Source organism: Grammomys surdaster, unplaced genomic scaffold (assembly GCF_004785775.1).
Source record: "Grammomys surdaster isolate TR1022 unplaced genomic scaffold, NIH_TR_1.0 187, whole genome shotgun sequence".
In the NCBI taxonomy this organism is placed as follows: domain Eukaryota; kingdom Metazoa; phylum Chordata; class Mammalia; order Rodentia; family Muridae; genus Grammomys; species Grammomys surdaster.
The window spans coordinates 1,690,040-1,709,078 of NW_021604632.1; the positions used below are offsets into that span (position 1 = coordinate 1,690,040).

The window sequence follows — 19,039 nt, forward strand, 5'->3', positions numbered from 1 at the left end:
TTTTCAAGTATTACAGTATATTTTTTTTTTAGGGTTGCAGCAGCATTGTAATGAAAGGACCCAAAATTACAATGCAGAAAGATGACAGAAGTTTTATTACTGTCATTCATCACCGACCCCTGTGAACCACTCCATTGGAAGGGCTGCTTTGCTTCAGAGTCGCTCACACAGCCAGACGCTGACCATTCATTGCTTTCTGCCATTCCCCTAGGGAATTTCTTCACCTACCTGGTCATGGTTGGGTTGTAGATGTGTCTATGCTGTAGCTCACAGAAGAGACAGAAAGTGGGCCTCCAGAGGAGCTGCCTTTCTCTTAAATCGAATGTAACTGCAAAGTCATATCTCTCCTATATCACACTACTGCAAACTGAACCCAGGGGTCTATTTGATGGCAAAAGGTCCTGGGGAGACTGTTGGCCCAGCTTAATCTCTATTGTTGTGGAATTGAGGGGGGTAAAGTGTGTGTGTGTGTGTGTGTGTGTGTGTGTGTTTGTACATGTGTGTACATATGTGTGGAAGTCAATGCTAGGTGTCATTCCTCTATAACTTGCCAACCTTTTTTGAAACAGAGGCTCTCATTGGCCTGGGGCTTGCCAAGCAGGATAGGCTACCTAGACAGAAAGCCACAGAGATGCCTGGTTCTGTGTCCCCAATGCTAGGATAACAAATGTACGCAATCACACCTGGGTCATCGTACATGAGTGATCGAACTCAGATCTGTATGCTTGTAAGACAGGCACCATATTGGTGGAACTATCTCCTTACTCCCAGGAGGGTAGGTTTGAACAAGGTTAGCCAGAAGTTTTTGCCAGAGGAAACAAAGGCTTAAAAATATATTTCAAATACTTTAAAATAAGATGAATATTGCAAGCCATATATTTGACAAATATTTATTAAGTGCCTACTATGTGACAGATACCCTTAACATGACTGAAAAACGGTGACATTTTTAATGGGTAAAATTGTACTCCCCTGCCAGTGCATTTTTCCAGTTTTGAAAGACTTTTAGTGTTCTAAAGCAGCAACTGGAAGCCAGGCAAGGATCTCTACAGTCACACTGTAGGAAAATATTCACACCTGTCAGATGCCACTCGCTAACGCTGTTGTTCCTAGCATAAGCTCAGGCAAAAAAATGCATGGATGTTCTTTTGGGTTTCGGTGTCTTCACAACTTGCTTGAAGAATATCTACGAAGAAATATCTTTTCACAAGATGGTATCAGGTCACGGAGATCAAACTCAATTTCGAAGGAAGGGCTTTTTTCCAAAATAATTAAGGCAGCCAATACAGCCAGTTTTGAGGTCATCCCCTTGATTACGTACTTCACACCAGTCTCGGGGTCTGTGTACTCAAAGCAGTGTACGACGAAATGGTGGCCAGAGTGTGTGAAGTGTTTCTGGTAGTAGACTTGGGGATGGAGGAAATAGTCCAAAGGCACGAGGAACACATCCTTGACTTCATCAGCATTAGGTTGGGCCTGGAAGTTGTGGTCTAGAAAACCCACTACGGGGGTCACCAGCTCATCATTCTGAAAGCGGGAACCAAAGTTCACAAATTACAAAGTATAGCGATACCGCTTCAAAGATTAAACTCAGGCCACTTCTAGGAGAGGGAAGACCAAAGCTATGATACACTGTGTAAAGTGGGTGGGGATGGCGATCCAGACACAAACATGTCCTCCATATGAGAATGATCCTCCACCTGTGTTGGCATCTGAGAAGACTCTGAAAGTGTGTGTGTGTGTGTGTGTGTGTGTGTGTGTGTGTGTGCGCGCACACACATTGACACACAAACGCTGGTATGATTGTAATAACTATGAAGTGGTGTTATTAAAACCAGGATGCCCTTGGCTTAGGAATCATATTGTGTGACTAATCTACCTTATAGATTTCCTCCATGCAAGCAAAGATACATGGGCAAAGCAGAAGGATTATCTGCAAACAACTCCAAACTCCACAGTGGCTACTTCTCACCTACAGACACCTAGGTTAAAATCTGGTTGAAGTTATACATTGGAATGGTGTCACATACCCTTTCCTCTGGTTGTGGACAGTGGAATGATGTCATATCAACAGAAAAGTGACATGATATCACTTGGGGGGATACTTCTATTTAGAGAAAATAGATTTAGAGTTGCTTAAAAACTACAGGTTTATAATATACATATTTGTATTGTGATGTTTTATTTAGGAAGTACAAATGTTTGCACATGGCCCTGAGTTTCTACTGGATGGAGGGTCTTCACCTCTACTGGAAAGCCTGCAAGGGAGACAGGGACTGAACACAGGTATGGTCTCTAGTTTGAAGTTCCTGGGTCATCAGAAAGAGACTGAGGAAACCCAGAGGCAGGTACACTGTGAGATGGGTGTCGAAAGAAGGTTAAACAGGCCCATGGGAACCTCTCATGGGAGGATGCAGCCAAAGAGTGTTTAAGAGTGGAAACAAGCCATACTATTAACTATACCCAGGGTGAATGACAACCTTTGGATAGAGAGGAGACAAGAGGAACATAGACCGTAATGGCTTTAGGACAGTAAATCTGAGGTCATAGGTCACCAAGACCCTCTGCCTTGCTGGGTCCTACATAAGGTCACACTCTCAGAGGTCATGGGATTTCCTAGAGCAGATACTGAACCAAGGGCTTAGATATAAGCAATTTCTTACTAAAATGCTGCCAGGAGAAACTGGTGAGAGGGTAAGGAGGGAAGGCAACAGCTTGGTGAAGAAGGCGGGCAGGGTGTTGTGGAGAATACTCTACCTAGAGACAAGGAACTGGGTTTCCATGATCAGCCCCAGCCGCTGATGGAGGACAGCTTTGCAGAGTGTCTATCCAGGGACTTCTGACTTTCTGTGTGTGATGTCCTTCAAGCTATCTCCACCTACCCAGTGGTGAGCTCTTAGCAGAGAGTTGCTAGCTACCAGAAACACATAGAGGGATGGAAGGATGGATGAAGAGGTCTCAAGAGAACTCCAACAGGGTATGCCAGAATGAACTGTTCTACTATGATTCCCAGAGCAATGGGGCCAACTAACCATGGGATTAGTACCTCCAAATCTATGAGCTGAAGTATATCTTCCTTCTATGTTCTAGTTTCATTTCTACTGCTGTGACAAAACACTACCAAAATTCACTTTGGGACAGAAAGAGTTATTTGTCTCACAACTCTAGTTCATAGTCCATTACTGAGGGAAGTCAAGATAAGAACTCAAAGGAGGACCAGCTTGCTATTCCACACAGAATTACCTCTGAGCAAGGACTTCAGTTCACAGCCAAAGAAGTGAGGCAAGAACCACAGGTGATGCTGTTTGCTGGCTCTCTGGCTGGTGTATGCTTAGGTAGCTTTCTTAGAGTCTAGGGCCACCTGCCTAGGGGATGGTACTACCCAGAGTGGGCTGAGCACTCCTGCATCCATTAACTACAAAGAAATGCCCTACCCTGATACACACACACACACACACACACAGAGAGAGAGAGAGAGAGAGAGAGAGAGAGAGAGAGAGAGAGAGAGAGAGAGAGAGAACAATCTGATCTAGATAATTCTGTTGAGACTCTACCCAGGTGATTCTAGGTTGTGGCAATTTGACATTTAAAACTAGCCATTATACCCTATAAGTTGCTTAGCTCACGTATTTGTTAAGAGTAACAGAAAGCTGACTGAGGCATCCGTGAACTCCCTTATTCTGTCCACCCATGTACAACCCAGTAGCTCCCAGGGATAGTGGAAATGAAGCTACTCTCATCTGAGGAACTTTTAACAGCTCTAGCTTAAACAGTCAATAAGGGTCTAAGCTCAACTACCCAAAATGTGTTGTGAAATTTGCAGTCGATTGAAAGATCACATTAAAAAATGTGTCTAAAGAGGAAGAAGCTGACATATTTCCCTCTTACTACTGTTCTCTACTCTCTGCCTGTGTCTCCCTATTCCTGTCTTACTGTCTCTGTGTATCTGTCAACTGGATACAATCTGAAATGTAGAATGGGGTCAAGGGCAGAAGGGAAGACAATAGGAAAAGTAGCTAAGAAAGTGCGGTTCATAATAATGTTCTAACCTTGTTTCTTAGTTGTGGCCAATGTACCACAGCAGTGTCAGGCATCATGGGAGATCCTGGGTGTCATGACACGAAAACAGATGACATCTAACCTGTCATCATTCTGGACACGCCTTTAAACAGTTATAGTACATTTATACTGATAAAAATAATGCTGGAATACAAGATAAAATTGACCCCTGAAGTTCATCCGCACAGCAGTGACTGTTACAGAGTAACAGTCTATGAGAGCCAGCTATCCCAGCTCCAGGCTTTCCTATGCTGTTTGGTTTACAGGATATAGAAGTCTCCAGCCACATAGGAGTGCAGTGGCAAACAGTGGCAGTTTCTAGGCAACTTGTCAAATACTCTTGTTCTTCTTTCAGACTCTTACCCTAGTCTAACCAAGAGGGGCCCAGGGGCTGAAAAGCTGGTTCAGCAGTGAAGAGCACTTGCTGTTCCCACAGAGGACCCGAGTCCAGGTTCCCAGCATCCTTCTCAGGTGGCTCCCAACTGTCTATAACTACCGTTCTAGTGGATTTGACACTCTCTTTTGACTTCTGTGGGATTCTGGATGTCTAGTCACCCCACTACATATACATAAATAAAAGTAAAATCTTCTTTTAAAATTCCTTAACCACGAGGTCTTTTAACTGAAGGACATCTAGTATATCTTAAAACTGCCATGAAAACATCAAGTGTGAGAGATCATTACAGATACAAGGACCACAGCAATGTGGCAATCAACTCAGGGCGGCGGTATGTAAGATGATGCTGAGGAGAGAAAGGCCCCTAGTCCTGTGACAAGAAGACTCTGTCTCAAGGTGTGCATCAAAAATGAATGCCATTAAACAGAAAACATTGGGCCCCTCCAAGGGGATATCATTTAGTATGCTGTATAATAGTGCATTGTTTTCAACTGACTTCTTAAAATCAACGTATCCTGGAGAAAAGTATACACCAACTGAACATCGTGGAACAGTTCTGAGTATACCCAGAGTTCCATGGGAAAATTCTGAAACTCACTGAGGTAGCTCGCCTCTTTCTTCCTGGATGGAGTGAGAAGGGCTCCACAGAGCTCACGGGGAGCAGAGTGCACACAAGGATCCAGTTCTCCTGTCTCTGTGCCCAGTGCTCTTGGGAATTATGTGGAAGCCCCTGAGAACTCAGGAGGGTCCGTGCCAGTACTTACATTTAACAGGTATGGCACCAGGTGAGAGACGACCTCCACTTGGTGGGGATGCAGCCCCACCTCCTCCTGGGCTTCACGGAGAGCAGTGGCCGTGTCATCTGTGTCCACAGGGTCCCTCTTTCCTCCAGGAAAGCAGACTTCTCCAGGTTGCCTTCTCAGCTGGGGGATTGGAAGAACAAAGTTACAAAGCGAGATTTCAGTTTTAGAATCATTTAGGCATTCAACAAACATCGACTCAGCCTCTACAGGGTCCAGTATATGTTTTTCCTTGAATCCTTAAGACAAAGCCATACACCAAAACACCAGGGCTGGTGAAACGGACTCAGCTGGTAAGGGCACATATGAGTTTGAATCCCAACCCAACATGGTGGAAGGAGAAAAGTGTGATGCTTTAAAGTTATCCTCTGACCTTACATGAATGCCATGGTACACACGTGCGCCCATTCAACACATACACACATGTGTATGAACACACATGCAACTTAATTTATTAACTATTTTAAACATCAATAACCTTATTAGAAACGTTGGAAGATGTCTGTTTAGAAAAATACCCCATCATGAAGCGACAAAAAATTTTTTCTCAATATTAATATTAAATTCAAGTTTGCTACTTATTTTTGTAGCGTGTGTGCTACTTTTATATTTTACCACATACTCCTTAGATAAGATTTTTTTAACATATTATATCTAGTACCTATAGGTCCTGAGACTACCCCTGATGGAGATCATAATTTAACTATATAAACAATGTATGTAATTGAAGAAATATAAAACTGCATAGAAAAGACACCTAAAGATGCAGATTTATTTTGTTTGGCAAACTCACAAGTCCATAAATTTTTTTTCTGATTTTAATTCATTGATATATTTTAAGTGTTGCTATTTATTCAAGATATATATATATCATAATTCTCTTACGTCTCCTGCCTCCTTTTCTCTTCTCACCCATTAGCATTCCCTTAGTCTCCATAAGCAATTTTCCTTTTATATCACACACACACACACACACACACACACACATATATACACACACACACATACATGACTTTATGTGTCGATATAAAATGGAAAAACTACAAGAAAATGAAAACAGTACATGGTTAAGTCCAGTAGCACTCATTTTCTCACAAATAGTATGCTTTTGCTTTTATTTCTTCTAATTTTTCACTTCATATATATCCATCCCACAGTTTTCCTGATCCATTGCCTCTGCCAGTAGCTATCTATGTTGATTCTGTAATTAATCTTTTGTGACTAGTGCTGCTAGGAATACTGATGTGGAAATCTCTCTGTGATTAGTTAGCAATGCAATACTTTGGTTCAAAAGAGTGGAATATCTGGGGTGCATGGAACATCATTAAACATGGTTTAATTTTTATTTTAAACCTCCAATATGCAGGGTGGTGGTGGCGCACGCCTTTAATCCCAGCACTTAGGAGGCAGAGGCAGGCGGATTTCTGAGTTTGAGGCCAGCCTGGTCTACAGAGTGAGTTCCAGGACAGCCAGGGCTATACAGAGAAACCCTGTCTTGAAAAACCAAAATAAAATAAAATAAAATAAAATAAAATAAAATAAAATAAAATAAAATAAAATAAAATAAATAAAAATAAACCTCCATTACTGACATCCATCCTGCCTAGACTAATTTATGTTCCTAGCAGGCATGTACAAAGGTTCTTTACTGCCCCCAACCCCACCCCCTCAAACAGTTAGAAGAAAATGTCAATAAAAATTTTTCAAAAAGTAAGGTAGTGATTGAGGAAGACCTCCAATGTTGACTGCTGGTTTCCACACCCATGTAAACACACACACACACACAAATACAGCTTACAGTAATAACCTTGCAGATTTCTCTCATTCCTGATTTTTTTCCTCTACATGCCTGTAAAAGACAACATAAACACAGAAGCAGACACACACCAATGAGGGTTATAAAAGCTAAAAGGAAGGATACTATAGACACTATTATCAACAGATGATTTTTTTCAATCTTTTATGGGTGCTAGGATTTTTCTATAAGCTGTTATGTTTGCAGAAAGATTGAGATGGGGTGTTAGACAGCCCAGTCTGGCTCAAATTTGCTATGTAGTCAAGATGACCTTGTTCGTTGACCTCCTGCTCCATCTCCTCAGTGCAGGGATCAGGGTTTGCACCCTGTGCCTTGTTTTAGGCCGTGCTGGGGATCAGACACAATGGTGTGTTTATTATTATAATGATGTACAACTCTACCTAATATCTAGTTTCAGAACACTTTCCCCATTTCCAAGAGGAAACCACAGCCATTAAGTGTTCTCTCCCTACTCCCTGGTCTCTGCTTTCTATCCGAATGGAATTCCAGTTTGTTTCATGGGAAACACATGGCATGTGACTCACGTGTCTCAGAGTTTCATTGGTGACGTTTTCCCATGTTGTATCACTGGTCAGTGATTAACTCCTCTCTGGCCGAATAGTATCCCTTTGTTTGTACAGATCACAAAGTATCTCTATTAATGGACACACAGACAACATTAGATTACCATTATTTCTATTTTCCCAGAAAGGGTAAGGTACCTAGAGGTTAAATTACCTGAAGAAGTTCACACAATGAGCTATAAATTACAGTTCAATTCTAGACACTGTATCCTTAATTACCACACTATCTTTTAAGAGTTTCTAGGGCCACCAGGGTGACTCAGCTGGTAGAAGGGTTTGCTATGCAAGCCCAATGACCTGAATTTGATCCCTAGAATCCACACAAAAAGCTGGATCTGATGGCATGCGTCTTCAGTTCCAGAATCCTTACAAACAGGCAGAGGCAGGAGATCTGGCCAGAAGCTTGAACTTTCCTCTATTAGTTAGCCATCGTTCTACAGAATGTGAGCCTAGCTGGCATAAGCTCAAAGAGCAGGGTTTGGGATCCCGTCGCTGGGAAATGAAGAGATAGTCATGAGAGAACCCGTCCAATGACAAGGTAGGAGAGAAGTGACTCTCAAAAGTTGTCCTCTAACACCCTTACAACAGGCCAGGGCACGTGCATGTTCATACTCAGACACACATATTAAATAGATGGATAGATAGATAGATTAAATAAATAAATAAATAAATAAATAAATAAATAAATAAGCAAGCATTTGCTAAAACACAGTATGGCCGAGGAGCCATCACCATACAGAGAGATAATACTAATACTAACACTAATAATCGGCAGATTGGGATAAAATAAAATAAATTGGTAAAATAATAATAATTAATAATAATAATAAATAGAGGTTTATTTTTGCTGACTCACATGAAGAATGGGGAAGCTCTCTTTCCTTGTTTCTCCACCCATGTCACTGACTCCCCTCCTTTCTGGTTTTAGGACCCTGTGTCTCTGTCTGTGGCGTCCCAGTCATTTCTTCCTTTCTGATTTCTGAGAGGTGCAGCCCTGGTCCTTCTCTTTTCTGCCGTGCCAAACTTCTCAGCCAGCCCAGCCCAGTTTCTCTTACACTCTCACCTATCCATGTCACTGTCCTCTCTAGCCATCTGCTGCAAGAGCCTGACTCAGCAGGGTTCTGGGGCCAGCTTCTTGCCAACTGTGTGCAAAGAGCACGGCAGCATGCACCTATTAGAACCACAGGGCAGTTATGTGAGCTGAGGCTGCCGTGAGTGGAGTTGTGCCTAGCGCCCAGGCAGGGTGATTTAATGAGGTCCTCTAAAGTCAGTTCTTGAAGTCCAGAGTTGAACTGAGATGTTCTGTTGGCATTTTTAGCACCTGGGGTGACAGAGCTGTATAAGGAAAGCTAGAAGAGGGCTTTGGTCTGAATATCTGTTTCTTCAAATGTTGAAATCCTCGGTCACAAGGCAATACCATTTGGAGTTGGGGCTCTTGGAGAAGCATAACGACAAGTCCTCATCAATGAGTTAAAGCATTTATAAAGGAAGTGCACAGACAACTGTTGCTTTTTTCATGCCATGAGCACACAGGGAAAACCATCATCTGTGAAGTAGAAAGAGAAGGCAGCACCGAGTGCTTGATCCGCAGATGCCTTGATATTGGACTTCCCAGCCTCCACAAGCACAGGAAACATTTTTTGGTTCATAAGCCATCCAGTATAACGTATTTTGTTACAGTCCTTTGAGAGGACTAAGGGTGTTATGAACTTTATTTAGGTTTCTATAGCTGATTACTCTGCCTTAGCAAGCTTGTTATTTTCATTCATTCATTCATTCATTCATTCATTCATTCATTCATTTTATTTGGCAGTGTTTAGGGTTGAGCCAGGGTTTTGTGCATACTAGGGAAGTATTCTGTCATTGTGCTTCACTCCCAGCCCTGGACAAGACGTTTGGAAACATAAAACATGCACAGTTCCTCCCTGCTATAAATACAGAGTTCTAAAAGATTGGCCTCAGATATCCTCTCACCAATGGCAGAAACCGGAATGGGAAGAGGAAAGCTGGACCATTTTCCGTCTACTGCAACATGTCTTACAAAAGACTTAAAAAACACACTTCCTGTTACATCACCTCTAAAATGCGATTTATTGTTTGCACATTCAACACTGCAGTAGCCGGTGACAGGGGCATCCTCAAGGACTTAACCGGGCTTGATAGAAATACAGACCTGATTTAAAATATGTTTTGAAAGCTCTTCAAAGAGACCCAGAGCACCCCAATTCAATTCAAGTGGCCTTCCATCTCAACTCCAATTAATAGGGAACAAGGACCTTTTGGATTCCTGAGAACTCTGTCCACTTTTAGAAAATGTTCTGCTGTGTTGAAGCAGGAGCATTAAAAACAAACAAACAAACAAACAAACAAACCCCAGCCCAACCCTTCACAGGTTGTTGGGACCAGAAAGGGCTCTATTGACACATAGGAGCTTAGAATTTTTTTCCATCTATAGATAGTGTAAGCTGCATGTATGTCTGTTGGGTGTACATGTGTGTTTGTGTGGGTCCACATGGTTACATGTACATGGGGAAGCCAACAGCCAACTTTGGGTACCACTCCTTACCTGTCGTCTTCACTGGGTTCTTTTGTTTGGTTTTTTATTTTAAGATTATAATAGAATTCAATCACTTCTTCCTTCCCTTTCCATTCTCCCCAAACCCTCTCATATGCACTCTTCCTTGTTCTCTTTCAAAATCATGTCTTTTTACATTGTTTTTGCATCAGTTATTTAGTGTATATATGTTATAGCCTACTTAGTGAGCCCGAGGCCAGCAAGAGAGTGTCTCAAACCCAATGTAGCGTTTGACACGACTAAGAAACACTCACAAACGCTCCCCAACATGATGGCCTAAACTTGAGTTGACCAAGGATGCCATCAAGAGACATGTCAAAGAGGAGGGGGGAAAGCCCAAGAGGCCTCCACGCTACACAGAGAACTTGAGGCAACTAAGGAGTAGTGAGAAGAGGAGACATTGTCTTTCCCAGAGAGGAACACTTTAGTTGGTTATCCAATCCCAAATGGTCAGCCCTCGAAACATGTACGAGTAACATAACACGGACTGAGGAGGTCCTATTCAAGAATATATATGTACACACATACACGTGCATGCACACACACACACACACACACACACACGCACGCACGCACACGCACACGTAAAAACATTCTCCCTTCCCCAGTTGCAGGGTGTGAGACTGGCATGGAGAAGCGTGCTTCGACCCGTATGAGGGGAATACACCTCAGCTGACCTGCCCCTTCCACCTCTCTTCCCTCATACCTGTTGTACGGTCTTGCAATCCTTCCTGGAAATGCAAGACCCTATTTCCTTTTCTATGACCTGCCTGGAACTCATCCGACTGCCACCAAAACCTCCCTTCTTCTGAGATCTACAAGAAGGGCCTCTCCTACTCCGCCACATAGACATGATCTTGTATCAGAGCCCCTACCATGCAGTCTGTCTGTCTGCCCATGATATTATTAACTCTTCTAATACGTATCTTACCCAAAAGGACATTCCACTTAATGGTCCCTTGAACACTATAACCCTGAAATCTTTCAGCCTGAAAGGCCCCAGACTCCAGGACTCTGGGCCTCTGAAAGGTCTCTAAGATCTCTGACCTTACCCATGCTGGACAGGGCAAAGAGAAAAACAAGAAGGGAAAAATAATCGATGTCAATGATCACACAAATGTGTGACAGACACCGAGACAGTGTGGCTCTGTCGCATACTGCACACAGGACAGCTTTCAGTCCCATCTGCAGATAGGAGAAAAACGAGGTTATATGACATTCAAATCTCTGCTCCAGCACCAGTGAGATGGGACTCCACTCATGAAGCACTTTTGGTGATATCCTGATGCCTACATTTGATCCTTAGGAGCCTCATGAAGGTTGGCGAGAACAACCTCCATGAAATTGTCCTCTGTTCTCCACATTTCCACCATAGCATACATGTCCCCTCCCCCAACACATTCAACAACAACAACAACACAATAGATTTTTAAAAGGAAAAAAAAAAAAACAACCTTCCAGAAGTAGGCCTGGTGATACATGCCTGTGATCCCAGCTGGTTGGGGTGTGGAGACAGATGGATCTAAGTTCAAGGTATGACGGGGCTACTTCAAGACCAGTTTTGGCAAATTGGTGAGACAGTGCCCAGGAGCACCCGCAGGGAGCACTCTGCTTCCCTCTTTCACAGACAGGTAGGGCTTGCAGTCAGAGTGAAGGGGATTTTAACTATTTTTTAAATGACCTTGAGGAGCTGGAGAGATGGCTCCATGGTTAAAATGGCTTGTTCTTCTTGCAAAGGATCCAGGTCCAGTTCCCAGCACTCACATGGTGGCTCGTGACCACCTAGGACTCCAGTTCCAGTGTATTCAGTATTCTCTTCCCACCTATGCGGGCACTGAGCACACGTGGTCCACTTATATTCATTCATTCATTCATTCATTCATTCATTCATTCAGGCAAAGCACTCATAACACACGCAGAAGTAAATCTTTAAAATTAAAAGTAAATAATAAAAATGACCTTTATAATCATCAGGCATAACTTGTTATCAAATCATTACCACTGGCCAGAGGCTTTAGTCTTATATTGGCTTTATTGTTTTTCTGATAATCAACACATACACACACACACACACACACACACACACACACAGAAAGAGGAGGTTATAAGCACTTCATCTGTGCTTAGGAGCAGAGCCAAGAACAGATTTCACTTCCTTGGTTCCAGCTGAGTGTCTCTCTCCTTTGAGAAACTGGATTTTGACCACTACATGGGCGTGTATCACTTCCTTGTCCTACAGTAAAAAGGATCACCACAGTTCTGTTGAAATCAGGGTATTTGGGGGCCGGAGAGATAGTTAAGAGCACTGTCAGCCTGGGTTTGATTCCCAGAACCTACATGTCATCTCACAACTGCCTGTAACTCCAGCCCCAGGGCTTCTGATACCCTCACACAGACATACATGAAGGCAAAATACCAATGTACATGAAATAAGAGTAGATTATATAAAAAAATATGAATCGGGGCATTTATTTACGCATTTTTATTTACATACATATGCTATCAGTGAGACATTTTTTAATTATTCTGCTTGAAAGGCCATGCTATTTTGTGGTCTATTTATTTCTATCTTGAAATGGCCATTTCTTCAACTCTGGGAAATAGTTCCAACAGTAAGGAAGGGCAACTACATGGGAGAGACAGGAACACATAGCGTGGTATGGCTATAAACTGAGAGGGTTCATAACTTCAGCCCTGCATTCAACATGGGCAGGTGGCTCCAGGGCTAGCCCACTAACAGTATGTTCTAGTTTACCTGAGGTGGATTAGTCTAACAGAGCCATTGTGGATGGGGTAATTTTCCGTTCCAATCTGCCAGGATTACTGGCACTGTCTGGAGACACAATGTCATCACTCAGATATGCCTGTGTGTGCTGTTGACATGGTAGAGGTCAAGACGACCCTAAATATCCAACAGTGCACAAGAAGGCTCCTCAAGGAAGAGCGGTTTGGACCCAAAGGCTGCTTAAGCACCAACACCAAAAAAACCTGGTCTAAAAGTGTTTTCTATTTCTTATAAGATAAATTTCTTTTTCTTCTTCTTCTTTCTAAAATCTCTCTTCAAAATCCTATGTCGGGTTGAGTGGGCAGCTCAGTGAGTACAAATGTTTGATTGTACAAGTTTGTGTCTCAAGTTTATGAGGTCGAAATGGCTGTGCATATCTGGACCTCCACTTCTGAGGTGGGGTGGAGAGAGCTTGTGGCAGGATAAAGCCATGGCTATACTAAAACCACAAGCTCCAAGTTCAGTGAGAGGCTCTGTTTCAAGACAACAAAGCAGATAGTAACAGAGGAGCCACTCGTTGTCTTCCTCTGGTCTCTATAGTCATGTACACATACACACACAGACACACACACACACACACACACACACACACACACACACACAAACACACACACATTAAAAAATGAACACTAAGACTTAAAATTAGCACTTGGGAGGCAGAGAAAGGCAGACTGTCATAAGTTCAAGGCCAGCTTGAGCTACAGAGCAAACAAACCCGTGTCTCAAAATCATCAACCAAACAAAGAAAATCCCATTTCATCCTGTGCTTCCGATATTCCTCCAACACCAATGCTATTGAAAGTTCATTTGATAAAAGCAGCCTTGAAATGAGGAGGAAGTGACAGAAGGGTGTTTTTTTTAAAGCCCTGAGATGATGTCATAAGAGCTTCTTGTCACCTACCTTGTCTGAGCGGACGGTGAACAGCAAGTACAGCTTTCCTCCTCTAGCCAACAATGGCAGAAGGACAGAGTATTTATTAGAGGACAAGTGGGAATACCTGGTTCCGACATCAAACTTTCTCAAGCGGGCCTTGGCATCATCAATTAGATTGCTTCTAAGAGGAAGACAAGACAAAATCTCAAGTAAGCAGAGCTGTGGCAGCAAGCAAGCACCTAGCCCTGCCAATCTGTGTGTGTGTGTGTGTGTGTGTGTGTGTGTGTGTGTGTTGGGGGGTAAAACCTGTGTGTATATACCTTGGATTTCATTTCTGAGTCTCATTATAGCTTTTCAATAACCTGGCAGAAATCACAGTACTCAAATGGCATGTGTTAGCAAGATTGACTGAGGCAAAAACACCAAGTCCACATTGCATATGTGAGTTGGCTTGGAAAGGCAAATTAAATCTAAAATTCCTGTGTAAGCCAGGCTATGCATGTATGTAATATCTGCATGTAAGAGGCAACGGCGGGAGACCCTGGAGTTAATGGTTATCCTCAGCAACATGGTGAGTTCAAGGCCCAGCTATGACACATGACACCTTACCTCAAAAACCCAAGCCAAAGCAAACCAATCCAAACCAAACCAAACCAAACAGCAAGGACATATGGTAAAACATTCCCCCAATAACCTGGCACTTGAACTTTTATCTGTAAGTAAACTGGACCTCACTTTAGTCCCAGCTATTTGGGAGGCTGAGGTAGGAGGATGACAAGTTCAAGGCATCCTTGGTTTACAGAGTAAGTTCAAGGTCAGCCTTGAAGTCTAGGCTATGTTCCAAAATAAAAAAAAATAAAAAATAAAAGAGGGATTTGGGATATAACTCAGTAGCAGGGCAGTTGCTGAGCAAGGGAGGCCCTGGTTCTGTTCCTAGAGCTTTGGGGGAAGAAATACTATTGCTATATGCCGACAGGAAAGACGCTCCAAAAACTCTTTATGCAGCTTGCCTGGTCCTTCTGCCATGTTCACATACCCAGACACCCTGTAATAGTAATTCTCAAACTCAAACAGCCACAGGATCTACTACAAGGCTGCTCCCAACAGACTTCGGGATATACCCCCAAACCTGACTCAGTGCCTGTGAAGTAAGGCCTGAGAATGAGTACTTGATCCCACTTCCAAAGTGACAGTTGCTACTGTGGCAGCTCAAGAGACTGCGCTTTGAGAATCATTACTGGCGGCTACAGAAAAATTTAGATTCACCAGCACAAATGGTACCACTTTCATGTGGCTCTTTCTGAATCCTTCACACAAGCTTTCTGCTTTCTGCTGCTTGTCTGCATGGTGAGTTGGATAGTGACCTCGTTCATGTCAACTTGGGGATCTGGGAATGTGGCTATATTCAGAAATGGGATCTTTGCAGATGTAAATAGTTAAGGCTCCTGAGATAGTATCACCTTGAATTTAGAGGAGAACTCCCAATCCAGTGACAGGTGTCTCTGAAGGAAGAGGCTGTAGACACACACACACACACACACACACACACACACACACACACACACACAGAGGGGGGCATGGGGATGGGGACCCAAGAGCTGCTGCTATAAGCCAAGGATGACCAGAAGGCACCAGAAGCTGGAAGGGGAAAAGAAGCATCCCTCGAGACTTCTGATTCTGTTCCTGCTGACACCTTGATTACGGACTTCAGACATGAATAAGGGACCTTCAGACCCAAGAGAGGCTAACTGCTATTCCTTAAGCCATACAGTTTGTAGGACTTTGTCACAGTGGCTGTAGAAAGTATACATTAATTTTCATTATTCTGTAGTACGATTGTGCAAAAGCAGATGTTTAGGTCAACCAGAACTCATTCCATCTCAAAAAAGTGGGTGGAACCAAGTGTGGTAGCTCACACTTGTAATCTCCTAGTGCTTTCGAAGCTGAGGCAGGAGGACTACCAACAGTTTGAGATCAGCCTGGGCTACCCATGGCAAAAAATATTGACATCGTCTCCTGGAGCCTCAGAGTCCTCATCTGTAACGTCCTTGAGGGTAGCCGTGAAGATAAAGTGGCCAGTTCAGCACAAGGTGGCCCTCAGCTGTGAGTGGTCATCACTAGCGCATCCTTAACAAGCCTTTGGTTAGAGGGGTTTGCTTGTTCTCACTGCCCCTCCCCCTCCATGTGACAGAGAGCTGGCTGCAAACCAACCAAATGTCCCGGAAAGGGTAAAGGAAAGCTGGCACACAGTACAGCCAATGCTCACAGGCCCCTGTTCAGAAAAGACAATTAGCCAGCCAAGGAGAAAGAAGGCTTTTAAAGAGCCCTTAGAACTGCCCAGAGGCAGCAGGGAAACAAAGATCTAGAAACTGTCTCGAGACTATACCATCAATATAGAAGTAAGAGCTCTGAACAGGGCTGGCCCACTCTTGTGTTGAGTTCTCAGGACAGCCCTGTAATATATGTGAGCCCACGCTGGGAGCAGTATCTTGAGCAAGAATCTCCAGCAAGAGTGGAAGAAGCCACCCAGGAACTTGAACTCGCTCTGCCTGATGGGGTTCTGAAGTTCCGCTGTGGAGGTTACTGAAGAGTGACTCAGATTGGCAAAAGGGAAACGCCGTGACCTTGGGGGATGAGGACATGCCTGCGTGTGTGTGAATCTTGTTAGGTGAAATCCAAACTCTATCCCCAGGAGCAGAAGAGCAAAGTTCCTCCGGCTGGAGGGGAGCTCTGAGGAGCCTGAACTGCACGGTGGATAGGCAGGGCGTCAGACTCAGGCCTTCACAGCGATCAGAGCCCCACTAGGTCGGGCTCCAATTCCTGGAGCCAGATAGCTTTACCTGACAGGCTCCCGGAGTCCACAAGGTCGCGACATCAGCCCTGCAGTACCTTTCTTTCCAGCGACTGGCGGCTTCAGGAAGCAAACAGCTCTGACGTGCATGCGCATAGTAGCATAGTAGCCCCAGCCAGGAATGAGGGCGGGGACTCTGCAAGGGAGGAGAGGCTGAGGGCGGGGCGCTTCAAAGAGGCCCGAAGGTCTCGGACCCGGGAGGGGCGGGGCCTATAGGTGGGCGTGTTCAGGGCGGAGTTAGGTCCGAAGGTGGTGCTGACCGTTTTTTTTTTTTTTTTTAAAGTGTTGAAATACACTAGAAATGTTTGTGGTCTAGTAGCTTGAGCTTCTTCAAAACCATTGAGCATGCTCACATACAATGAGCAATTGTAAAAAGTACTTAATTAAAAAAAAATTACGCTTGCCAGGCGTGGTGGCACATGCCTTTAATCCCAGCACTGGGGAGGTAGAGGCAGGCAGATCACTGTGAGTTCGAGGGCAGCCTGAACTACAAAGTGAGTTCCAGGACAGCCAGGACGGTTACACAAGAAACACCTATGTCTCGCAAAAACAACAAAACAAAATATTACACTTTACTTGCTAGTGTGTGTATGAGTATGTGTGTGCCATAGCACATGTATGAAGGTCAGAAGACAACTTGGAGGAGTTAGTCCTCCCCTTCCACCCTGTGAGTTCCCGGGTTGGAACTCTGATAGGAGGTAGGCTGGGAAGGGAAAAGGAGGCTGGATGGAGAGTTAGGGTCTTGGAAAACCAGGCTGAGCTCCTCACTCCAGGCCAAAGGAGGGTGTCTAACATGTAGCTCCCCCACCCCCACCCTGCCAGTATCAGTGTCTCCAGTGTCCTGCTGTAATGTAGACTGCCCAGAAGCACACACCTACTGAATCCCAGGAGGGTGGCAGGTCTCCAGTGTAGGTAGCTGCTGCTGTCTGCCGCTTGCACCAGCTTTCAGGGATGAACTGCCTAGCAATTGGAGATCCAGGAGAGTAAGCTCATGGAGCAGGGAACTGCGCCATCACCTCACATAGAGCTGGACAGAGAGTGTGCGGGGAGACTGGTAGGAACTGAGACTAGGGTAGGGGCAGGGCAGGCTTCCTCAAAGACTGGCACGGTGTCTGACATACATACTTAAAGATGTGCTTTACAATCCATATATTCTTCCATAATGTCACACATAAGTACAATGTATCTATTGTAAATGATTACAGTAGTATTCACTTCCCATACCCCCTCCTCTTTTAACTCCCAGAATCCCCCAACCACATCTGCCTCCCAAACTGATGTCTTCTACTTCTCTTTTATTTTTTTCTTCTCTTAAGATCCAAAGAAATCGAATGTAAAATTAAGTAATACATAAGAATGAGTCAAAAATTGAATTACATTCATTCTTACATCAGTATAGTAAAAATACAATTCATTGTATATTATTTTTAATGGAAGAATAATTCCATAAATTCAAGAGTACTTAGGACTCATGAGAGTCCCATTATGGCTAAGGGAACAGTTGTCCACAGTTCCCAAGATTTTAAGTTTATTTTTATTTATGTATATAGGTATAAGTCTGTTTGCATGCATGTTAGAATTACCAGCATGTAAATGCCCCAATGTGCCTTCTGGGAACTGAACTCTGGTCCTCTGAAAGAACAATATATTGTGCGTTTTAACTGCTGGGCCAACTCTCCAACCCCCATTCCCAAGACTTTTAAAAAGCACTAAACCTGGCTGGGCATGATGGCACATGTCTTTAATCTTGTACTTGGAAGGCAGAGGCAGGTGGATCTCTGTGAGTTCAAGGCCAGCCTGGTTTACAGAATGAGTTATAGGACAGCTGGAGATGTTACACAGAGAAACCCTGTTTTGTTTTGTTTTAAATCACTAACCCAGCACCCTGGGGTTTGTCTGGTTATCTGAGCAGTACAATACCAGGAGAAGCTGAGGAAGGTCCAAACCAAGAACACCATGACATCCTAATAACACTGATAGTCACACTCCATATACATCAGTGTCAATCGTCAGAGCAAGGTGCTGGGGAGACGGCTCGGTGGTTGACACACTTGCTTGTAAGGATCCTCAGAATCCATGTGAATGTCAGGTAGGCATAGTGTTATACCGATAATTCCAGCCTGGGAGAGTAAAGACAGGGTATATTCCCAGACCACTAGCAAGACGGGCCATATCAGTTAACTCCGGGTTTGATGGAGCTACCTTTGCTCAATGAATATGGTAGAAGACAGTTGAGGCTGATTCTCAGCATCAGCCTCAGAGCACCAAATGCACCTGCACATATGTACTCACACCAACACACCACACACGTAAACACAC

General features: G+C 43.8%; 1 protein-coding gene across 3 annotated transcripts; it reads right to left on the reverse strand.

The window, feature by feature from the left end:
* Nucleotides 1-874: 874 nt before the first annotated feature.
* Nucleotides 875-16,837, reverse strand: Nudt7 (nudix hydrolase 7). 3 transcript variants are annotated; one of them, XM_028768616.1, is made up of 4 exons: nucleotides 16,710-16,837; nucleotides 13,897-14,050; nucleotides 5,221-5,379; nucleotides 875-1,527 (listed from the first exon to the last, which is right to left on the reverse strand). In XM_028768616.1, exons 1-4 carry the CDS (start codon nucleotides 16,814-16,816, stop codon nucleotides 1,165-1,167), a joined length of 783 nt encoding a protein of 260 aa, XP_028624449.1. In that variant the 5' UTR covers nucleotides 16,817-16,837; the 3' UTR covers nucleotides 875-1,164. The 3 variants fall into 3 exon arrangements, with proteins under 3 accessions (XP_028624449.1, XP_028624450.1, XP_028624451.1); XM_028768617.1 differs by having other exon boundaries at nucleotides 13,897-14,047; nucleotides 16,710-16,794; XM_028768618.1 differs by lacking the exons at nucleotides 13,897-14,050; nucleotides 16,710-16,837 and adding an exon at nucleotides 8,492-8,752.
* Between the last annotated feature and the right edge of the window lie 2,202 nt (nucleotides 16,838-19,039).